Raw genomic sequence first — 18,347 nt, forward strand, 5'->3', positions numbered from 1 at the left:
TAGTGTGCCCGCCCCGATAGTGGTTATTTAAATCCGCTGCTGACCCAGTGTGAATTGTGCAGAGAATCGAGAGTAGGGAACAGCCTTAAGACAAACTCGTAAGTTGAGAAACTTTTTTTTTGCCTGTTTACTTTGTGAGTTTCAGTTGTCTTTATGGTCCAACATGTTTGATGGATCATTTATTGTTCAACTCCTGGTGTATTTTAACTTTTATATCTTTAGCAAGCTTTCTATTGTGGGATTTCCCCAGCTTGTTACAGTTAAAGTTGTTCTGACTCTCCCTTCCCCCAGTCGTTGTCTTAAATCAGTGAAAAAGCGTCCTGACTCCGGCATTATCTCATCCCCGGCAGTTGATGGATTGAGAGTTAAACTAGATGATTTTTTTTTAACCAATCCCAATTTATTTCCATTAGATTTCGTTATGGAGTCAGAAGTGGCAGAAAACATTGAGGTCTCCAAACCATCCGAGCCCCAGGAGAATGGGGAACAGCAGGTACTGAAAGTGTGGATTTGTGTATTTGTAACTGTATGACTTGGTAACCTTTTAGACTAGTTACTGCTGCGGGAAAACCCTTGCATTGTGCAAGACAATGATCCAACTATCACGAGTTCGAGACCAATAATCCAGGAACTGCTGTCCGCCCCTACTGGGGAATGTTACTCACTGATTCAATGACTTGTTGCGACCTTTGACCGAATTCATTATCTTTAAATAAGTTCCAAATTTGTATCATGTGTATATCGGAAATCTTCAACGTAAAACCAGGGTGTAAGCGACAAATTTAGATTTTTATTTAAAAACTTTTTTCTTCCAAGTGACCTTTCACCTACTTTAAGAAGCATTTGGCCCCTTTAGTTCTACTTATTCTACCCTCCCCAAACTGAAACTTCCTTGAGTATTGTAGTTTTCTCGTGCTTCAGAGAAATGGACTTCATGTGCATGGTACAATAATTAGCAAAGCATATGGGATCTTGGACTTCATTAGAGATATTTAGTGCAAAATGGGAATTTATAATTGAACCTATTGTAATTCTCTAGTCAGGCCACAACTTGAGAATGGCATCCTGTTCTGGTTGCCACACTTGGGAAAGATGTGAATGCCCTTGAGAGCATGCAGAGGATATTTATTAGAATGGCATCAAAGATGGGAGATTTGGGCTACAAAAGCTATTTTGGGAGAAGGTGATGTTGTACTACTTGGATAAAGGGAGATTTGCTGCAAGTGTACAAGAATATGGTCTTTAGACAAGATGGGCACATGATGATCCCATTAGCTGATGCCAAGAGCAACAGGGCACAGATTATTTGGAAACCAAAGGTAGTTGAATTCTATTTGTATGGGCACACCTTGGGTGGGACCAAAAGAGAATGCTAACTCAGCAGGTCTGGCAGCATCTGAGAGAAAAGCTGATGTTTCGAGTCTAGGTGACCCTTTGTCAAAGCTCAAGGTATTAGGTGGGTTTGCTTTAATGTTTCTGGAAAAACCTAACTATAGATTTCTTTCATGTTGGACAAAGATGTTAGTTTTAGTTGTTTAGAGAGCAGTGGTGTGAAAGGTAAATATAGTTGCTTAACAACTAGAGGCCTAGTAAGGTGAAGCAAAAAGCCTTTTCTCTAATTTTAGCTGGAAACTAGAGGCGGTTGTAGACAAGCCACTGAGCAGTGAACAGCTCGCTTAATTCTCTGCCAGAAGAAGCTAGACTACCAGCTTCTCTAAGCAAAGCTGTACAATGGAGTAATGTGCAAGCAAATCCAGTTTTAGAAGAGCAAAGGGTCAGTTGGTCTAGCATGCTGGGGTCCATGAACTGTGTTCTGCTCAGCTGAGAAGCAATTGGTTGCTGAGTGCTAGAAAAAGAATTCTAATCCTAAAGTTTGTAATGTCCTGCTACACTCTGAACAAATAAAGTAATTGGGAAGAAAAAAAGTATTGTCTGGCTGTCAGAAGTTGTGCAACAGCAAAAGGGTTTGTACAAAATCCTGGAACAGAACTATTTAAAAATGGAGAAGTGTAATTCATAAAATCTGGATTGTGAACTGCTATAAGAGGGGTTCAGAGGAGCAATCCACAATACATTGTAGTTTCAAATGTACTCTGTCATCTATTTAAACCTGTGTAATTTGCTAAGCCAAAGGGTGACAGTGGTTAGTAATGCTACCTCAAAACGACAGGGACCTGGGTTCAATTCTGGTCACTCGGTGTGGAGTTTTCACATTCTCTCCATGTCTGCGTGGATTTCCTTTGGGTGCTCAGGTTCCCTCGCACAGTCCAAAGATGTGCGGGTTGGATTGATTGGCCATACTAACTTGCCCCTTGGTGTCAGGGGAATTAGCAGGCTAAATACATGGGGTTACAGGGATAAGGCCGAGAGAGCATTGTGGTCAGTGCAGACTCAATGGGCCAAATGACCACCTCATTCACTGAGGATCCTATGATGGTAAATAGTAAAGGCTATTATAGAGTCAGAGGTTTGCAGCTTGGAAATAGGCCCTTCGGCTCAACTTGTCCATGCCACCCTTTTTTTTTAACCCCCGAAGCTAGTCCCAATTGCCTGCATTTGGCCCATACCCCTCTATACCCATGTAACTGTAAACTTTTTAAAAAGTGTTTTCATCCACTTCAATGCCTCTTTCCCCACACTATCCTTGTATCTCTGTTATTGGTACTTAGAATTCTGTCAATCTCTGGTTTAAACATACTCAATGACTGAGTGTCCACAGCCCTCTGGAGCAGAGAATTCCAAAGATTCACAACTTTTGAGTAAATAAATTTCTCCTCATCTCTGGCTTTCCCCTTGTTTTGCTATGGTGTCTCCTGATTTTAGACTGCGCAACCAGGGGTTTGTTATTATCCAAGTGTCCATTTTCCCTGCTCTGATGTAAAGTTTGTAGTTATTGTAATCGATTTTTCCACGAGTTGATGTGTTTTTAAACTAATTTAGCAGACCTGTGACTTTTTAAAATCAAATGTGGAAGAACAAAGTAAGTTATGGTTCTTTTTAGCCAGGGTTCCATTCTGGCATCTTCCCATCCAGTTAAACATCAACTGTATCAAAATGAAGTGGAAGAAATCAGCAGGGTTATGCAGATAAAGTAGGTGCATGGACTGACTGGATTGCTCAACAGAGAACTGACGTGGATTCTGTGGGCCAAATGGCTTCCTGTCCCATAATAACTTTTGTGCTGTTGTGGACAGGAAGATTTGAGGTATTGTGGCAGGGCTGAGATACCTAAAGTCTTGTTCCTGACATGGTGACATTTTCAGTATAAAATGGTCACTTGTGGTGAGAAGCATGTGAATAAGTCCAAGCCCTTCCTCTTGCTGAGTTGGGAGTTTTGGCAGGCAGTTCAGAAGGTCTGGAAAAAGATTATGCAAAAGATCAAGTTGTAGGGCATCCAATGGCTTAGGAGGGCCACAACACAGTGGGATAACTGGAATTGATTGGCAAGTGGGGAATATCATATTTTATGTGAAGAACTGCACTAAAATAAGGCGGATGAAGCTTGCAAAGTAAATGGATAAAGACCAGTGCAATTGAGGAGTGAAGTTGTGGCTGATAACTTTGGGAGCAGGAATGAAAAGGCCACTTGGATGATTAGATTTTGGAATAAAGCTCCTCCAGTCCCACAGCCCTGCCAGGTATTTGCATTCCTCTAATTCGGGTTCTTTGTGCATCTCCAATTTTAATTGCTCCACCACTGGGGCCACACCTTCAGTTGCCCCAGTTCTAGAAATCTCCGATATAGTTAAGGTGCTTTATAGAAAATGTTGAGGATGAGAATTGCCAAAATACAGCAACAATCTTGGACCATAAAAGCAAGTACATAACTGGAGGAATAGAAAGGCAGGTATATCTCCCCAAAATAAGTGTACTGAACTTGGTGTACACAGCTTTGTAACTGCTAGTTTATTTGGGTAGAAAGCAAATGTCTTGTCTGACATCTGTCAATGTTCACCTTTCAGCTGACACATTGGGAAAGATTTCAGTTATCATTGGCAGTATGTAACTAAATCATGTGAATTAGAACAGAAGTTGGCTGTTTGGTCCCTTGAGCTTGCTCTGCCACTTGGCTGATCTTCTTTCAAGTTCTACATTTCCATCTGTCCCGAGTACCCTTGATTCCCTTGTCTAACCAGTATCCACTTCTGCCTTTAAAATATTCAATGACCCTGCCTCTACTGCCTTCTGAAGTAAAGAATTCCAAAGTCTCATAACCCTCAATTCTCCTTTTTCTCTCCCCTGAATTTTGAAACCGTGCCCCTTCTGGACTTGCGCACAACAGGGAACCTCCTTTCCATATCCACCTTGTCAAGACCATTCAGGATCTTGTATACTTCAATTAAGTGACTCATTCGTCTAAACGGTGCCAAGGGGGTGCGGCCCCAGGAGGGCAATTGGTGGAGAGTGCCACTCTGCATTTGTGGTGAGGGAAGGAAGCCAGCCATTTGGAGGGGAGGGGGGGGGGAGTTCTGTCTGGCCTGGGGGTTCACATGGCTGGTGATGCAGGAGCCGTGAGGCTGGCAGTGCAGGGCCACTGCACATGGTGCCATTCTCAACACTGACAGATCAGTGCATGTGCAGTGGCTCACTCAGTGCTATGCTGCTGGCCTCCAGTGGGAATAAGCCCCACCCACTGATTTTCAGCATGATTCACACTGAGACACTCTGCAGTGCACAAAAGTGTGGGAGATTCCTTTTGAAACTCCTGCTGGGAAAAAACCCCAGCATGATTTACTCCAGTTTTTGCATAAATTCAATTTTGGGAGAATTGCCCCTGTGGTCTCCCCACTGCCCTGCATACTGAAGCATATTTTTTTCTTTCTTTAATGCTGTATCTGCATACTAACATGTGATTTCATACATGAAGAACACAGATCCCCTATCTTGGAAATCTGCAGTTGTTCTTAGTAACACTCTGCCCAACTTCACATTTTTCCCATATCATACTCCATTTACCAGATTTTTATCCCCAAAAAGACCCATTTATGGATACAGTATTCAGCCAGCCATTTTTCTATTCACGCTAATATGTTACTCCCTCCACTATTTTCCACCTTTATTAAAATGCCTTCTAGAAATCCAAATATAGAATTTCCACATGTTGCTCCTTCAAAGAACTCCAATAAATAGGTTAAACATGATTTTCCTTTCTCCAAAACCATGCAGACTCTTGGGTCAAGTGCCCGGCTATAACTTTGTGAATCAATTCTAACATCTTCCCCACAACAGACATCCTGGAATCTTCCTTACCAGTACCCATTGAAAGCAATCCAGGAGATTTGGGATATGCAAAATATTAACAGATATACTGAACAGTTGAGATGTGTCTGCAGGAACTACTGAACATGCTATCTGATAATGGTGACCCCAAGAGCTGGGGTCTGTGCTCTCTGCAGGGCCTGGAGATTTTGGGTTGTCTTGTCCAGTAAGGCAAAAGTATAGATGGGGTTCATTCGTGCCATGTGAGGCAGAAGCAGGGCTCAGTCTGGGGGGAGTGGGGCAACCACAGGCTCTGCTGCTTTCAACCTGGCTGAGATTACTGGCTCATGAGGAGAGTAAGTCGGTTAGGATTATATTCACTGGAGTTTGAGTGAAAGGGGATCTCATAGAAACATATAAAATTCTAATAGTTTAGATTCAGAAAGAATGTTCTTGTATCATGTTTGAAATGATACTTGTACATCTGTGCTAAGTGTAATTTTACAAGAGTCCAGAACTAGGGTCATAGTTTGAGGATAAGAGGGAAGCCTTTTAGAACTGAAGTGAGGAGAAATTTCTTCAAGTGTGGAATTCACTACCATGATGTAGTTGAGGCCAAAACATCTGATTTCGAGACGAAATTGGGTATGGCTCTTGGGGCTCGGGATATGGGAGGAAGGGGATCAGGATATTGAATTTGATCAAAATGAATGGCGGAGCAGACTCAAATGGCCTACTTTTGCTTCTAGTTCTGTTTGTTTGAGTCTTGGGAGGTGGGGGGAGAACCTCTGGAATCTATCCAGCCAGAATTGGCAGCCCTGGTACTGAGGTTTGTCTCTCATTGCATCATTGGAATGAATTATTGTGCGATGATCTGGTAATTCCATGACTTGTGTATTTCAGAATGTGGTGAGCAGAGTGACCAACCTGCCTCTTGTGAGCTCAGCCTATGACATGGTATCAGCTGTGTACAACAGCACCAAGGAGAACCACCCATATGTGAAGACTGTCTGTGATGTTGCTGAGCAGGGAGTGAAGACTATCTCAGCTGTGGCTGTCAGTGGTGCCAAGCCAATTATAGACAAACTGGAACCTCAAAGTAAGATTGGAACATGCTCTTTAATTTGCTTTTGGATTAAAAATCACCTCCATAATAGCTTACTGAGTTAGCTTGAACACTTTTTTCTCACCCCAATCTGATATGGGATGTTTTTAACTCAGTTTGTTCATGTTCCATCAGCTTATTACAGGCTTGACCTAGGGTGGTAATAGAAGGCTGTGGTCCCAGGAAGGGGAGGGGATTTAATTTGGGCAGCATGGTGTAGGCTTGGACAGCCAAAAGGCCTGTTCCCATGCTGTAATGTTCTTTGTCCTTTGAAGTTGAACTTGGGCATGGTGATACTTGAAATGATCCAGAATTTTAAATGCAAATATTTTCTTTGAAGACTTCCTTTTTGCTCTATCCAAACCAGCTGTGACAGCAATTAGTTGTTGCATGATTGAGCTGAAAGGTTCTGCCTCTGTCACATGATGTGACCTTGGGTTTGTGCTTCACCAGAAATGGGGAATTATAATGTCTTCTGGCTTGCCCATCCTTCCAAAATTTGCTAATTTTTTGAAAAAGGTTAAGGTTTGGCACAACATTAAATAAGTATGTAAAACATCTTGCTGAGCAAGGAAAAATGTCCAAACAAATTGGCAATTTTTGAGGAGTAAAAATGACTAGTGGGTGAGTGTGTCCAGCTCACTGTCTTCCTCATACCCACTGGGGGGATTGGAGGCTAAAATCCAAAGATTGGAGTACATTATCTAGGCTGAGACTTCATTCCATTCTGGGGGATGCTGCATCAAGGTCCCATATCTCCTCTTTGTCTGGCAAAAGATATTCCTTAGCATTATTGAGGGGAAAACGCAATTGTCTTGGCTAACATTTACTAGTTTGTCACAGAACAAATCATCTGCCCACTTAGAAACATGGCCATGCAGCCCATTTATCTTTTCCTTTTGGAGGGACATCACTGTGTGTAAAGCAAAGAACAAAGAACTCGGCCCTCCAAGCCCGCGCCGCTCCCCGGTCCAGGATTGAATCCTGAATCCAGGATCCCCGCCCAATTTTCCAGCCTATCTACATACCAATATCCTATCCACCGAGCTGTCCCTCACAGCTACGATGCTTTGTTCATTACAACCTATTAACTTACCCCCACCCCCCCATTCCAGACCATGTGATCTCCAGGGAGAGGCGAAAACCCAGAGTGAAAAACCCCAGGGCCAATATGGGGAAAAAAAAATCTGGGAAATTCCTCTCCGACCCCCTGAGGCGATCGAAACGAGTCCAGGAGATCACAATGGCCCCGATCGGAAAATGTTTCCCAACCCTAGTCATTTCCACTTCCACGAACACCATATGAATTCCCTGCCCCCGAGACAGGTTCCCAACTATCCGCAGTCTCACTCTGTACTGGCACCAGCAAGATGATCGTAGAATGAAGCCTTGAAACGAGAAACCAGGAACAATTAGCCCGCGCCGCTCCCTGGTCCAAACTAGACCACTCTTTTGTATCCCTCCATTCCCACTCCGTTCATATAGCTGTCTAGATAAGTCTTAAACGTTCCCAGTGTGTCCGCCTCCACCACCTTGCCCGGCAACACATTCCAGGCCCCCACGACCCTCTGTGAAATATGTCCTTCTGATATCTGTGTTAAACCTCCCCCCCCCTTCACCTTGAACCTATGACCCCTCGTGAACGTCACCACTGACCCGGGGAAAAGCTTCCCACCGTTCACCCTATCCATGCCTTTCATAATTTTATACACCTCTATTAAGTCTCCCCTCATCCTCCGTCTTTCCAAGGAGAACAACCCCAGTTTCCCCAATCTCTCCTCATAACTAAGCCCTTCCATACCAGGCAACATCCTGGTAAACCTCCTCTGTACTCTCTCCAAAGCCTCCACGTCCTTCTGGTAGTGTGGCGACCAGAACTGGACGCAGTATTCCAAATGCGGCCGAACCAACGTTCTATACATCTGCAACATCAGACCCCAACTTTTATACTCTATGCCCCGTCCTATAAAGGCAAGCATGCCATATGCCGCCTTCACCACCTTCTCCACCTGTGACGTCACCTTCAAAGATCTGTGGACTTGCACACCCAGGTCCCTCTGCGTCTCTACACCCTTTATGGTTCTTCCATTTATCGTGTAGTTCCTCCCTACATTATTCCCACCAAAATGCATCACTTCGCATTTATCAGGATTGAACTCCATCTGCCATTTCCTTGCCCAAATTTCCAGCCTATCTATATCCTTCTGTAGCCTCTGACAATGTTCCTCACTATCTGCAAGTCCTGCCAGTTTTGTGTCGTCCGCAAACTTACTGATCACCCCAGTTACTCCTACTTCCAGATCATTTATATAAATCACAAACAGCAGAGGTCCCAATACAGAGCCCTGCGGTACACCACTAGTCACAGGCCTCCAGCCAGAAAAAGACCCTTCCACTACCACCCTCTGTCTTCTATGACCACTTTGATATCTCCAATTGTGAGCCACTTATCAGCTCAGTTTGCCTTTGTTACGTGGTTAAGGCGGATTAACCTGTCAACTACAGTTGCAACATAATATGGCTGTGGTCCAGGTTATTCAATTGTGACTAACAAATTGGTATGTAACTTCACTAAATATTGGCCAGTAGCCAACTTAAATGTGAGCATTTCCTAAATACCACTGGTGATTATAACTCTGACCTCTGCTTAATTCAGGCTCAAGCTCCCAACTTAATTTTCCTGTCTGGATTGACCAAGCAAATAACACTGTCACTGCCATGATTGTGGGTGTTAATACAGGGAGTAAAAAGCAATGGCTTTAAGATTTTTCAGTGTTCTATCGAAGCTTCAAGATTATTTGGGTTTTAAGCTACAGCACAAGTACTTCCAAGTGAGCTCGCTGAACAATGTGAGCACTTTACATGTGTTTGTCTCTAAGTGAAGGTTCTTCTGTGCTCAGTTACAGCCGCGAATGAATTTGCCTGTAAAAGCTTGGATAAACTGGAAGAGAAGCTTCCAATTCTTCAACAGTCCACGCCCCAGGTAAGGAAATCATCTACAAAATGACATTGCAGATTATTTTATTCTTATGGGCATCACTGACGAGTGCCAGTATTAATTGCCAATCCCTAATTGTCCTTGAACAGAGTGACTTTCTGGGGCAGTTGGTCAACCCCATACAGATCTGAAGCCACAAGTAGGTCAGAATGGGTAAAGATGGCGGATTTCCTTTCCAAAAGGAACATTATGGTCGCCATTACTGAGATCTGTTTTATATTCCCAATTTACTAATTGAATTTAAATTCCACCAACTGCTGTAGTGGCATCCGAATGATCTCACTCACCTGGGTCCCTGGATTATTACCTCTCTGATGGTATTTCATAGAATCCTGCAATACATAAGGAGGCCATTCGGCCCATTGAGGCTGCACTGACCACAATCCCACCCAGGCCCTATCCCCAGGCATTTACCCCAGCTAACCCCCTGCCCCTGACAAAGGGACAATTTAGCATGGCCAATCCACCTAACCTGCACACCTTTGGACTAAGAGGAAACCCACAGAATGTGCAAACTCCCCACTGACCCAAGCCAGGCATCTAACATGGCACTGGAGCAGCAGTGCTTGCCACTGTGCCACTCAAATTTGACTCCATTGTTCTGACCAATAATGGTTAAAGCACAGCATGTCAGTACAGTGGGATCTCTGCTAGTCCCATTCCCCAGAGCTCTACTCCATATTTAAATTTCCATTTGATTGATCTTGGGTCCATGTCTTTACTGAATCTGCTGAACTAAAAATGCCATCTTTCAATTTCTTCTCATTGTTGCTAGATCCCTTCATGTATTGACCTTTACTAGCAATTAATTTGTCTTTGATAATTGTCCACTGGTCATCTATCTTGTCTAAGCATTTAGTTATTCAGTCAGTGACTAGATCAGATCAACCAATGTGAATACGCCAACTGAGGTGACCACGTGTGGGTTAGGAAGCAGCTGTTGACATTCTTGCTTTGGTCAGATTTTGGGTTCAATGTTAGTGCACAACCTAGATTAATGCCAGAGCTCTACATTAAATCTGACTGTTCATTGCATTGCACAAAATGCCTACTGTAACAAACTGTCTTGTCTCTGGGAACTATGGCTGTGCAACAATGGTGGCAACTGGGTTCAATGGCAGCTGTAATATACTATGGTTATTGGAACTGGAGTTCTGGCTTTTTTTGCAGAGACCCAAAATCCTCAGTCTACATGAGAATTCAATCCTGACCATCCTGTGCTGTCTAGACCAGAAATATGAATATTCTCATTTCATTTGATCACTCGATGTATTGAATTATCCTCTTTACAGGTTGTTGCTGATACCAAAGAGCTGGTTTCATCTACAATAACTGTAGCCAAAGATGCCGTCTCCAACACAGTGACTGGGGCTAAAAATACAGTGACTGGTGTAGTGGACCTGGCCAAGGGGACAGTGCATGGTGGCATTGAAAAGACCAAGACTATAATGGCGGAAGGAGTTAACACTGTCATGGCATCCAGAGTAGGGCAAATGATGGTCACTGGGGTGGACAGTGCACTCAATAAATCCGAAGAGATGGTTGATCATTATCTTCCTATGACTGAGGAGGAGCTGGGTAAGTAAAGGATCCACTTTGCTACCTCCTACGAGTGTTTTTGTATCTCCTTCTAAAGTTGCGTGTTGTACACGACCTGAGCAGTGAAGTTGTCAAGTACAAATCCATCCATTATAGACTAATGTCAACTTCACCATGTAGAACATTGTGTATTGGTACTGCAATATAACTCTAAACCACAAGCAGAAAATCCAAAGTAGCATTTTAATATTGATCCCATTAGACAGAGGTCACCAAATCATACAAATCTTGGCAGGTGGCTGCAGTACATCCTGTAGATAATACATCAGCCACCCAATCAAATAGGCCACTTTGTCTTGGGTGATATGGTGACAAGGGAAGAGGTTTAGTCATAGCACAGTATACTCAACCTCTGACCTATAACCACAATATGACGTAACTTATCCAATTGTTTCTAGTCAATAGTATTGCCCCTTGATGTTGGCTATGGAGGAATTTTGGTAATACCATTGAATGCTCAAGGAGAGGTGACTTATTTTGAGATGGTTGCTGTAGGGAACATCTGCAGCAATACCTCTGGACTCACATAATTGACCTTCAACAGCCACAACCATCTTCCATTGTGCTAGGTATGACTCTAGCCTGTGGAAAGCTCTCCCTAATTTCCAATAACTTAATTGAAGCCGTGCTCCATCAGGGGCATTTGTTCATCTGGAATTCAGCACTGATTTATGTTTGGGCCAAGGCTGTAATGGGGTCTTGAGAGCTCAGGTCTTGGATGAACATAACGTGGGGAACAAGAGTGGGCCATTGAGCCCGCTCCATTTAATCTGATCATGGCTGATCCAAAATCTATCCATCTCCTCTTTAAATATTAAACAATGACTAAGCTCTTGTTAGCAATACCTTCCATGTATTGAGTAGGGTGGTTGGATTTGTCTTGTTTGTGGACCATACATACCTGGGACACTCTCTCATTGTTGCCAGGATTGCCTCTTGAATAGCACTTTTTTAATTGTAAACTTCTGTTTCAGCAACATTGGCCACTTCTGTTGAAGGTGCTGAGGTGGCCCCAGCACACCAACAGAGTTACTATGTGCGCTTGGGATCTTTATCTTCAAAAGTGCGTCATCGAGCATACCAGCACTCTACATCTAAGATGCAGCAGGCCAGGCAAAGCAGCCAAGACATTATGGCTCAGCTTCACACCACAATGGATCTGGTAAGAAATACACTGCTGGTGGTTTTGAAACAAGAGGCAGCCTGTTTAGTGCCTCTGGAAGAAAGAAATTACTATTGATCAAACTTGATTAGTTTTTTATCCCACTAGGTATTTGGTTGCTTCAGTGTGACCAGTCACTTCTGACAGATTTCATGTCCTACCCACTTCTCCACAATTATCCAGAGTACACACTTTCATACCCAGTAGCTATGTAAATAGTAGTTGGATTTGAAGAATCATGGAAGCAACCTTTTTCTATACCAGCTATGTAATGGGAATGTGCTACTCAAAGAATCAATCTAATTTTAGTGAGACAGGTTCACACTATGCAGAGATGGAAGTAGCTTAATGGGAATTGAATATAGGGGAACGACAACCAGGGGCACCACAGTAAATGGGTAATTAGTCAAAGGAATAAAGTAGAATATTTTATAATAAAGGGATCCAAATTACTTTAAACACCTCTTAAACTGCACTAAACTCATGGAGAGACCTGTCTGCAATTCCTGTCATGTGGACAGCACGCACATTATTGCACATGCAGGAAGTTCCTCAAACTTGCAGCTTGAGTGGCTGGAGTCACTGCAAGGCATTCAGGAAGCTGAATTTCTTAATGTACATTCCAGGAGGTAACCACATCACAGCTAAACTCGGGAGAATAGAAAGTTCATGGCCATCCAACAGGGTAAAAAGGCACATGGTGTAGGAATCTCCAGGAATGTGGCACTGTAACCAGCTTCCAGCACAGTAAATAAATGAAGACCAAAAGCATACCCACAGTTTCATTTTTTTTATTCATTAGTGGGACTGGCATCACGGGCCAACATTTGTTGCCCTGGGGAAGGTAGTGTTGAGCTGCTGCCTTGAATCGCTGCAGTCCATGTTCTTTGGGTTGACCCACAATGCTGTTAGGAAGGGAATTCCAGGATTTTGACCCAGTGACTGCAAAGGAACAGCGATGCATTTCCAAGTCAGGATAGTGAGTGGCTTGGAGGGGAACTTGCAGGTGGTGGTGTTCCCATTGCTGGTCTCGATGCTGCAAGAATCTGAAGCCCTTCCCACCTGCACACATCACCAGCCACAACAATCTGCCTACAATTCCTGTACTCAGTAACAGATTTCCAATGCAGGGCAAATGACTGTACAGGGCTACAGCAAAGTGTAGAAATGCAGTGGTCCGGAGATTGGGTATATATGAAGGGAGTAAATAGCCAGCAGTGTGGTCAAAGATGTGTGGGTTAGGTTGATTTGGCCATACTAAATTGCTACTTGGTGTCAGGAGGACTAGCAGGGTAAATACATGGGGTTAAGGGGATAAAGTCTGGGTGGGATTGTTGGTGCAGGCTTGATGGGCTGAGTGGCCTCCTCTTGCACTGTAGGGATTTTATGATTGGGGGTCCAATTGGTTCTTGCAGAGTTTCTGGAGTTTGAGGAAATGTAAGTGCAGGGCTGCTTAAGGGTGCAATCTCTAGCTTCCTCCTAGGGCCACATGCTTGTGAGTATAAGCATGGTACAAGTTAACACAGCTGTAAACCTGGTGCAGTGGCAGGACTTGTGATGCTTGGGGCATTGGGTGGGACCTGCTCTGATGTATGAGGGGAGCTGGTTATGCATCCAGTAGATTTGAGGGGATTCTTCACTAGAAGGTTCATTGTACTTCAGACACAAAGGTGAATTGGATTCACCATTTGCATAATGTTTGGTAAGAAGGGACCTTCAAAAGATGAGTGAGTTTTTAACATAAACCCACATGATGGTGAAAAGCAGGACACCTAAAGCTGTACATTTAAAAACAAAGCAAAGTCTAAGATCAGTATTCGACACTCCTCAACCCATTACTTACGGGTTTTTAAGTACAAAATGATGGAAATGTTAACACAGTGGGTGGGGGAGGAGGGAAGAGGAATGGTGAACAATTCCAGTGGTGTTCCCAAGGATTTGGTAGTGGAACCAATAAATGTTGGTGACCTGGACAGGACCACAGCACAAAGTGTAGATGGCATAATCTCCAAGCTAGAGGGTGACTTAAAATTCAAAGTGCAAAATTATGCATTTTGGAAGCAAGAATGAGACAAACTAAATGGTGTCATTTCAGAGGAATACAGGAACAGACCTGGGGGCATATGTACCCAAATCCTAGAAGGTGGCGTGATGTGGTTTCAACAAAAAACCCTGGATTTTTATTAGAGGAGGAATTGCATACTAAGCAAGTGAAATTATGATAACTTAAAACACCAGTTAGTCCTCGGCTAGAATATTTTGTGTATGACCCCTCAGGCTAGAATTGTTCTCAAACAAGGTTAAGGGACAATTTGACTTTGAGGAGAAGTGGCAGCCAATATCTCATTCTGAAGATGAGGATTATGGTGTGTGTCCCCTCGGGAGAGGTGTATGTGTAATGCTGTTGCCTAGACTACAGCCTCTTCAGTCAAGATCACAACCTGGTCTTCAATAGCAACTGGCCACTGAATTATTGTGCAATGTGTTCCAATTGGAAAGTGGGAGAACCCTGTAGATAATTGGATGGGGAGACATCAATTGTATCTCGTGTACATTCTAATTAAACTGTACAATGTTTCTAATAGAAATTTAATAGTTAACACTAAAAAAATAACCATTTTTGAAAGCCCCCATGTTGTCTTTCCATGGTATTGATGAGAGTTTAAGTTCTCCATAATTAAGCAGAATGTTGGCTTACTGAACTCCCCAAGTTCATTCTAGAAATTGGTGCCATCCCTTTCTAACACCTGAACCTGAGATTTTGCCCAGAATTCTCTAACCCTGCTGCTATGCCCAGTGAGAATGGAGAAGTTGGCACTCAGCCAAAGCTCCCCTCTCTGCTGTGGGTGAGGTTGGAGAATCCAGCTTTAATGTTTCAATTTTAAATTTTGTCTAGACTGCTGTAAAATCCGAAGCAATACATTTTGCTAACTTGGCTCCAATCTAAGACCAATAAAAACTGAAATCACTTATCCTCAAGCTGACGCAGTGTCATGGCAACATTGCACTGGTCTACCAGTTCCAATTTTTCAACATTATGACCAACTATATCTGCAGATTGAATTGGCTAAGAAAGGAGTAGGTTCAGCAAATCAGAAGCTGCATGAAGTTCAGGAGAAATTGCATCAGACCTGGGACAACTGGCAGAAGAATCAACCAAAAGGTCAAGTGGAGGGCGGAGAGCCTCAGAAACCAGAGGTAAGAACAGAAATTGGGCATAGTGGAGTGTGGAATGTGTTTGCTAAATTGTTGCAGCTATTTAATAGAACTTTATTGCCAAGTAAGATGAACCAGTCCAGGCTGAATAAATTTGAATCCAAATGCTGTCAAACTTCAAATAGAAGTTGCAAATAGATGGGAGGTTGGGTTTGATGTTTGCACCAAGACTGAATATTTTCAAAATTTGGATAGGGCATTTCCCTCCACTAATACAAGCTGTGCACCTATAATACCATATCTTGTATGGCTTATTGTACATATCAGAAACTACTAGCATTTAGGAGTAGTAGGATGAAAGAATTTGCTTTAAGCCCAGCTTGGATATTTCAAACCATCACTTAGATGGATAGTGAAATCCCCTGCATTTTCCTGCCAGGCTACCAATGGTTCTTAGTTCCATACAATCCATTCATCTTTATTCAAAACATTACTCTGAAATTGTGGTTTAGCTCCAGTGAGGGGTCAACTTGGGTGTCCTTGAAATGGGTCAAAAGGTGACCAAATTCTAAGTGTTTCTTTTTGTATTGCAGCAACTTGAATCCCAAATGCTAACCATGACCCGCAGCCTCACCCAGCAACTACAGACCACCTGCCTGACCTTGGTTTCAAACATACACGGCCTCCCTCAGCATGTTCAAGAGAAAATGCAGCAGATCCGCAACACCGCAGAGACCATCCACACCTCGTTCTCCTCTGTCAATTCCTTTGGTGATCTCTCGGGGCAGCTTGTGGCACAGAGCCGAGACCAAATGCTGAAGATCCGGGTGTCCATGGATGGGGTGATGGACTACGTGCTTCACAACACTCCCCTCAACTGGCTGGTGGGTCCGTTTATCCCACAATTGCCTGAGTCAGAGGAGATTGCAATGGATACAGTTCAAGAATAATGCAACTTGCCTATATCAATTGTAAATGATTAAACCTTTATCACGTTTTGTATAATTTGGTGGAAAGCTATGAATAAACAGCATGAATTTTCATCTCTTGTTTTCAGTCTGAGTAATTGCTATATCCAACGATCTTGTTAAAGGTGGGGTTTTTCCCCCCACTGTTTGGGTAAAGCCATTCATTTTATGGACTCTTGCTGTCATATTGTGCAATTATTGAATTTTCTTAATTGGATAATGGCACCTGGAGAGGAAATTGAGGCAAGACAGTCCTATATCAAAGTCCAGATAATTTGTGTATACAAGAAAATTGTGTTCGTAATACCAAACCTCGGAGGAATCCCACTGCATACTTCTCTCCAGCAATAAAAATGAGTCACTCCCCACTGCTCCTTCTCCATCTGATATGGTTTTAATCTTGACAAATCCATGATCTGTAGTTGCCCCACAACTGAAGGAAGGTTGATTTTTTGTCTTAACAGTTGTCAGGGTTATCCCTCTGAGTGTAACATTTGCAATTCTCTGACACAATCCAACATAACTACAAGATTATGGCCAGAGTTTCTTTATCTCCATTGTAATTAACCTCAGCGCTGCCCTAGTCTAGGGAGGACTTGAGTACTATCAAACTACCCCCCCCCCCCCCATGTCTTCAGCTACATTCTGTAACAAATTGTACTATTTCCTTGTCTGACCATTGTTCACTTATTGTTTCCCTGGAGGTTTTTCCTGTATACCTGTGCCTAGGTCCCTTAGCTGTCTTCCAGTTCACTATTTGACCTTTTGGTTTTCTTTGTCTCTTTCCACAACTTTAACATTTGAATCTTAATTTTAAACCCCAGCGCTTTAATTTAAAAGTTTAGAAATGAATCTATTTGAAATCCTGTTGAAATATAATTAACAAACTGTCAGCCAAACTTCTAACCCTGTTTCCCTATTACTCCTGAATGCATTGAAGCCAGGAATGCACTTGGGTCTTTAATCTAGCCACTACATCATAACTAGTGGCAACTTTATTTCTAACAGCAGCTCAGTAACCTTATTAAAATATAGACACAAATTTAGGCTGATGTTTTGGTGCTGTACTTTTTAGTTTATTTATTAGCATCACAAGTAGGCTTGCATTAACACTACAATGAAGTTACTGTGACAATCCCCTAGTCGCCACACTCCAGTGCCTGTGTGAGTACACTGAGGGAGAAGTTAGCATAGCCAATGCACATAACCAGCAAATCTTTTGGACTGTGGGAGGGAACCAGAGGAAATCCACAGTGACCCAAGACAGGAATCGAATCTCAGTCCCTGATACTGGCAGCAGTGCTAACCACTGCTGTCCCTTCATTACTGAAGGAATGCTGCACAAAGAGGTGCCATCTTTTGGATGAGACACCAAGGTCCCCTCTGCCCTCTTGATATACATTAAAGATTCCATGACTATTTTGAAGAACTTGGGTTATTTCTGGTGTCCTGATCAACATTTATCACTCAGTCATCTAAAAATGTTGCAGTATGCAAATTTGATGCTGTTTCTTGTGTTACAACTAAAAGTCCTTCATTGGGTGTAATGCACTTGAGGATGTCCTTTGGCACTATATAAATGCAAGAATGTGGTTTTCCAGCTTTTTGTTTCTAGACTACACCAATTAAACAGCATAATAGGTTGTAACAATGCATCATTCTATATCTGAACTAGATATATGTATCATCTATATGCATACTTTAAAGAATCCTTTGGTGGAATGGGCTTCATACAAACCATTAAATTGCTTTATTTCATAGCAAGGCAACTGAGTGGATTTGTGATTTAGATTTGCAATTCAATGGTATTACATGTATTTTCATATAACTAATCACATGCTTCCCACTGAGTTATTGCTTGAAAAAAGATTGCAAAATGAATATAATTCAGAAATTCAAAGTGGATTTGTTTTAAAACCAGCAAGACAACTCAAATTGATGGAGTATAAAATTTGAATATTGCTGAAAAACATTTTTGTCAAAGCTTTTCATCCTGTACTCATCAGGATAATCAAGACAAAGAACAAGGAAAAGTACAGCACAGGAACAGGCCTTTCGGCCCTCCAAGCCTGTGCTGATAATGATGCCCTAACTAAACTAAAAAAAACCTTCTGCCCTTAGTCTGTATCCCTCTATTCCCTCCCTATTCATGAACCTATC

General features: G+C 42.6%; 1 protein-coding gene across 1 annotated transcript; it reads left to right on the plus strand.

Annotated features, from left to right (window-relative positions):
* Positions 1-17: 17 nt before the first annotated feature.
* On the plus strand, positions 18-16,260 carry LOC144479452 (perilipin-3-like). Its single transcript, XM_078198137.1, has 8 exons — positions 18-98; positions 414-493; positions 6,103-6,298; positions 9,205-9,287; positions 10,595-10,880; positions 11,876-12,063; positions 15,121-15,261; positions 15,813-16,260. Exons 2-8 carry the CDS (start codon positions 422-424, stop codon positions 16,167-16,169), a joined length of 1,323 nt encoding a protein of 440 aa, XP_078054263.1. The 5' UTR covers positions 18-98; positions 414-421; the 3' UTR covers positions 16,170-16,260.
* The last annotated feature ends 2,087 nt before the right edge of the window (positions 16,261-18,347 follow it).

This window comes from Mustelus asterias, chromosome 26 (genome assembly GCF_964213995.1).
Source record: "Mustelus asterias chromosome 26, sMusAst1.hap1.1, whole genome shotgun sequence".
Classification (NCBI taxonomy): Eukaryota; Metazoa; Chordata; class Chondrichthyes; order Carcharhiniformes; family Triakidae; genus Mustelus; species Mustelus asterias.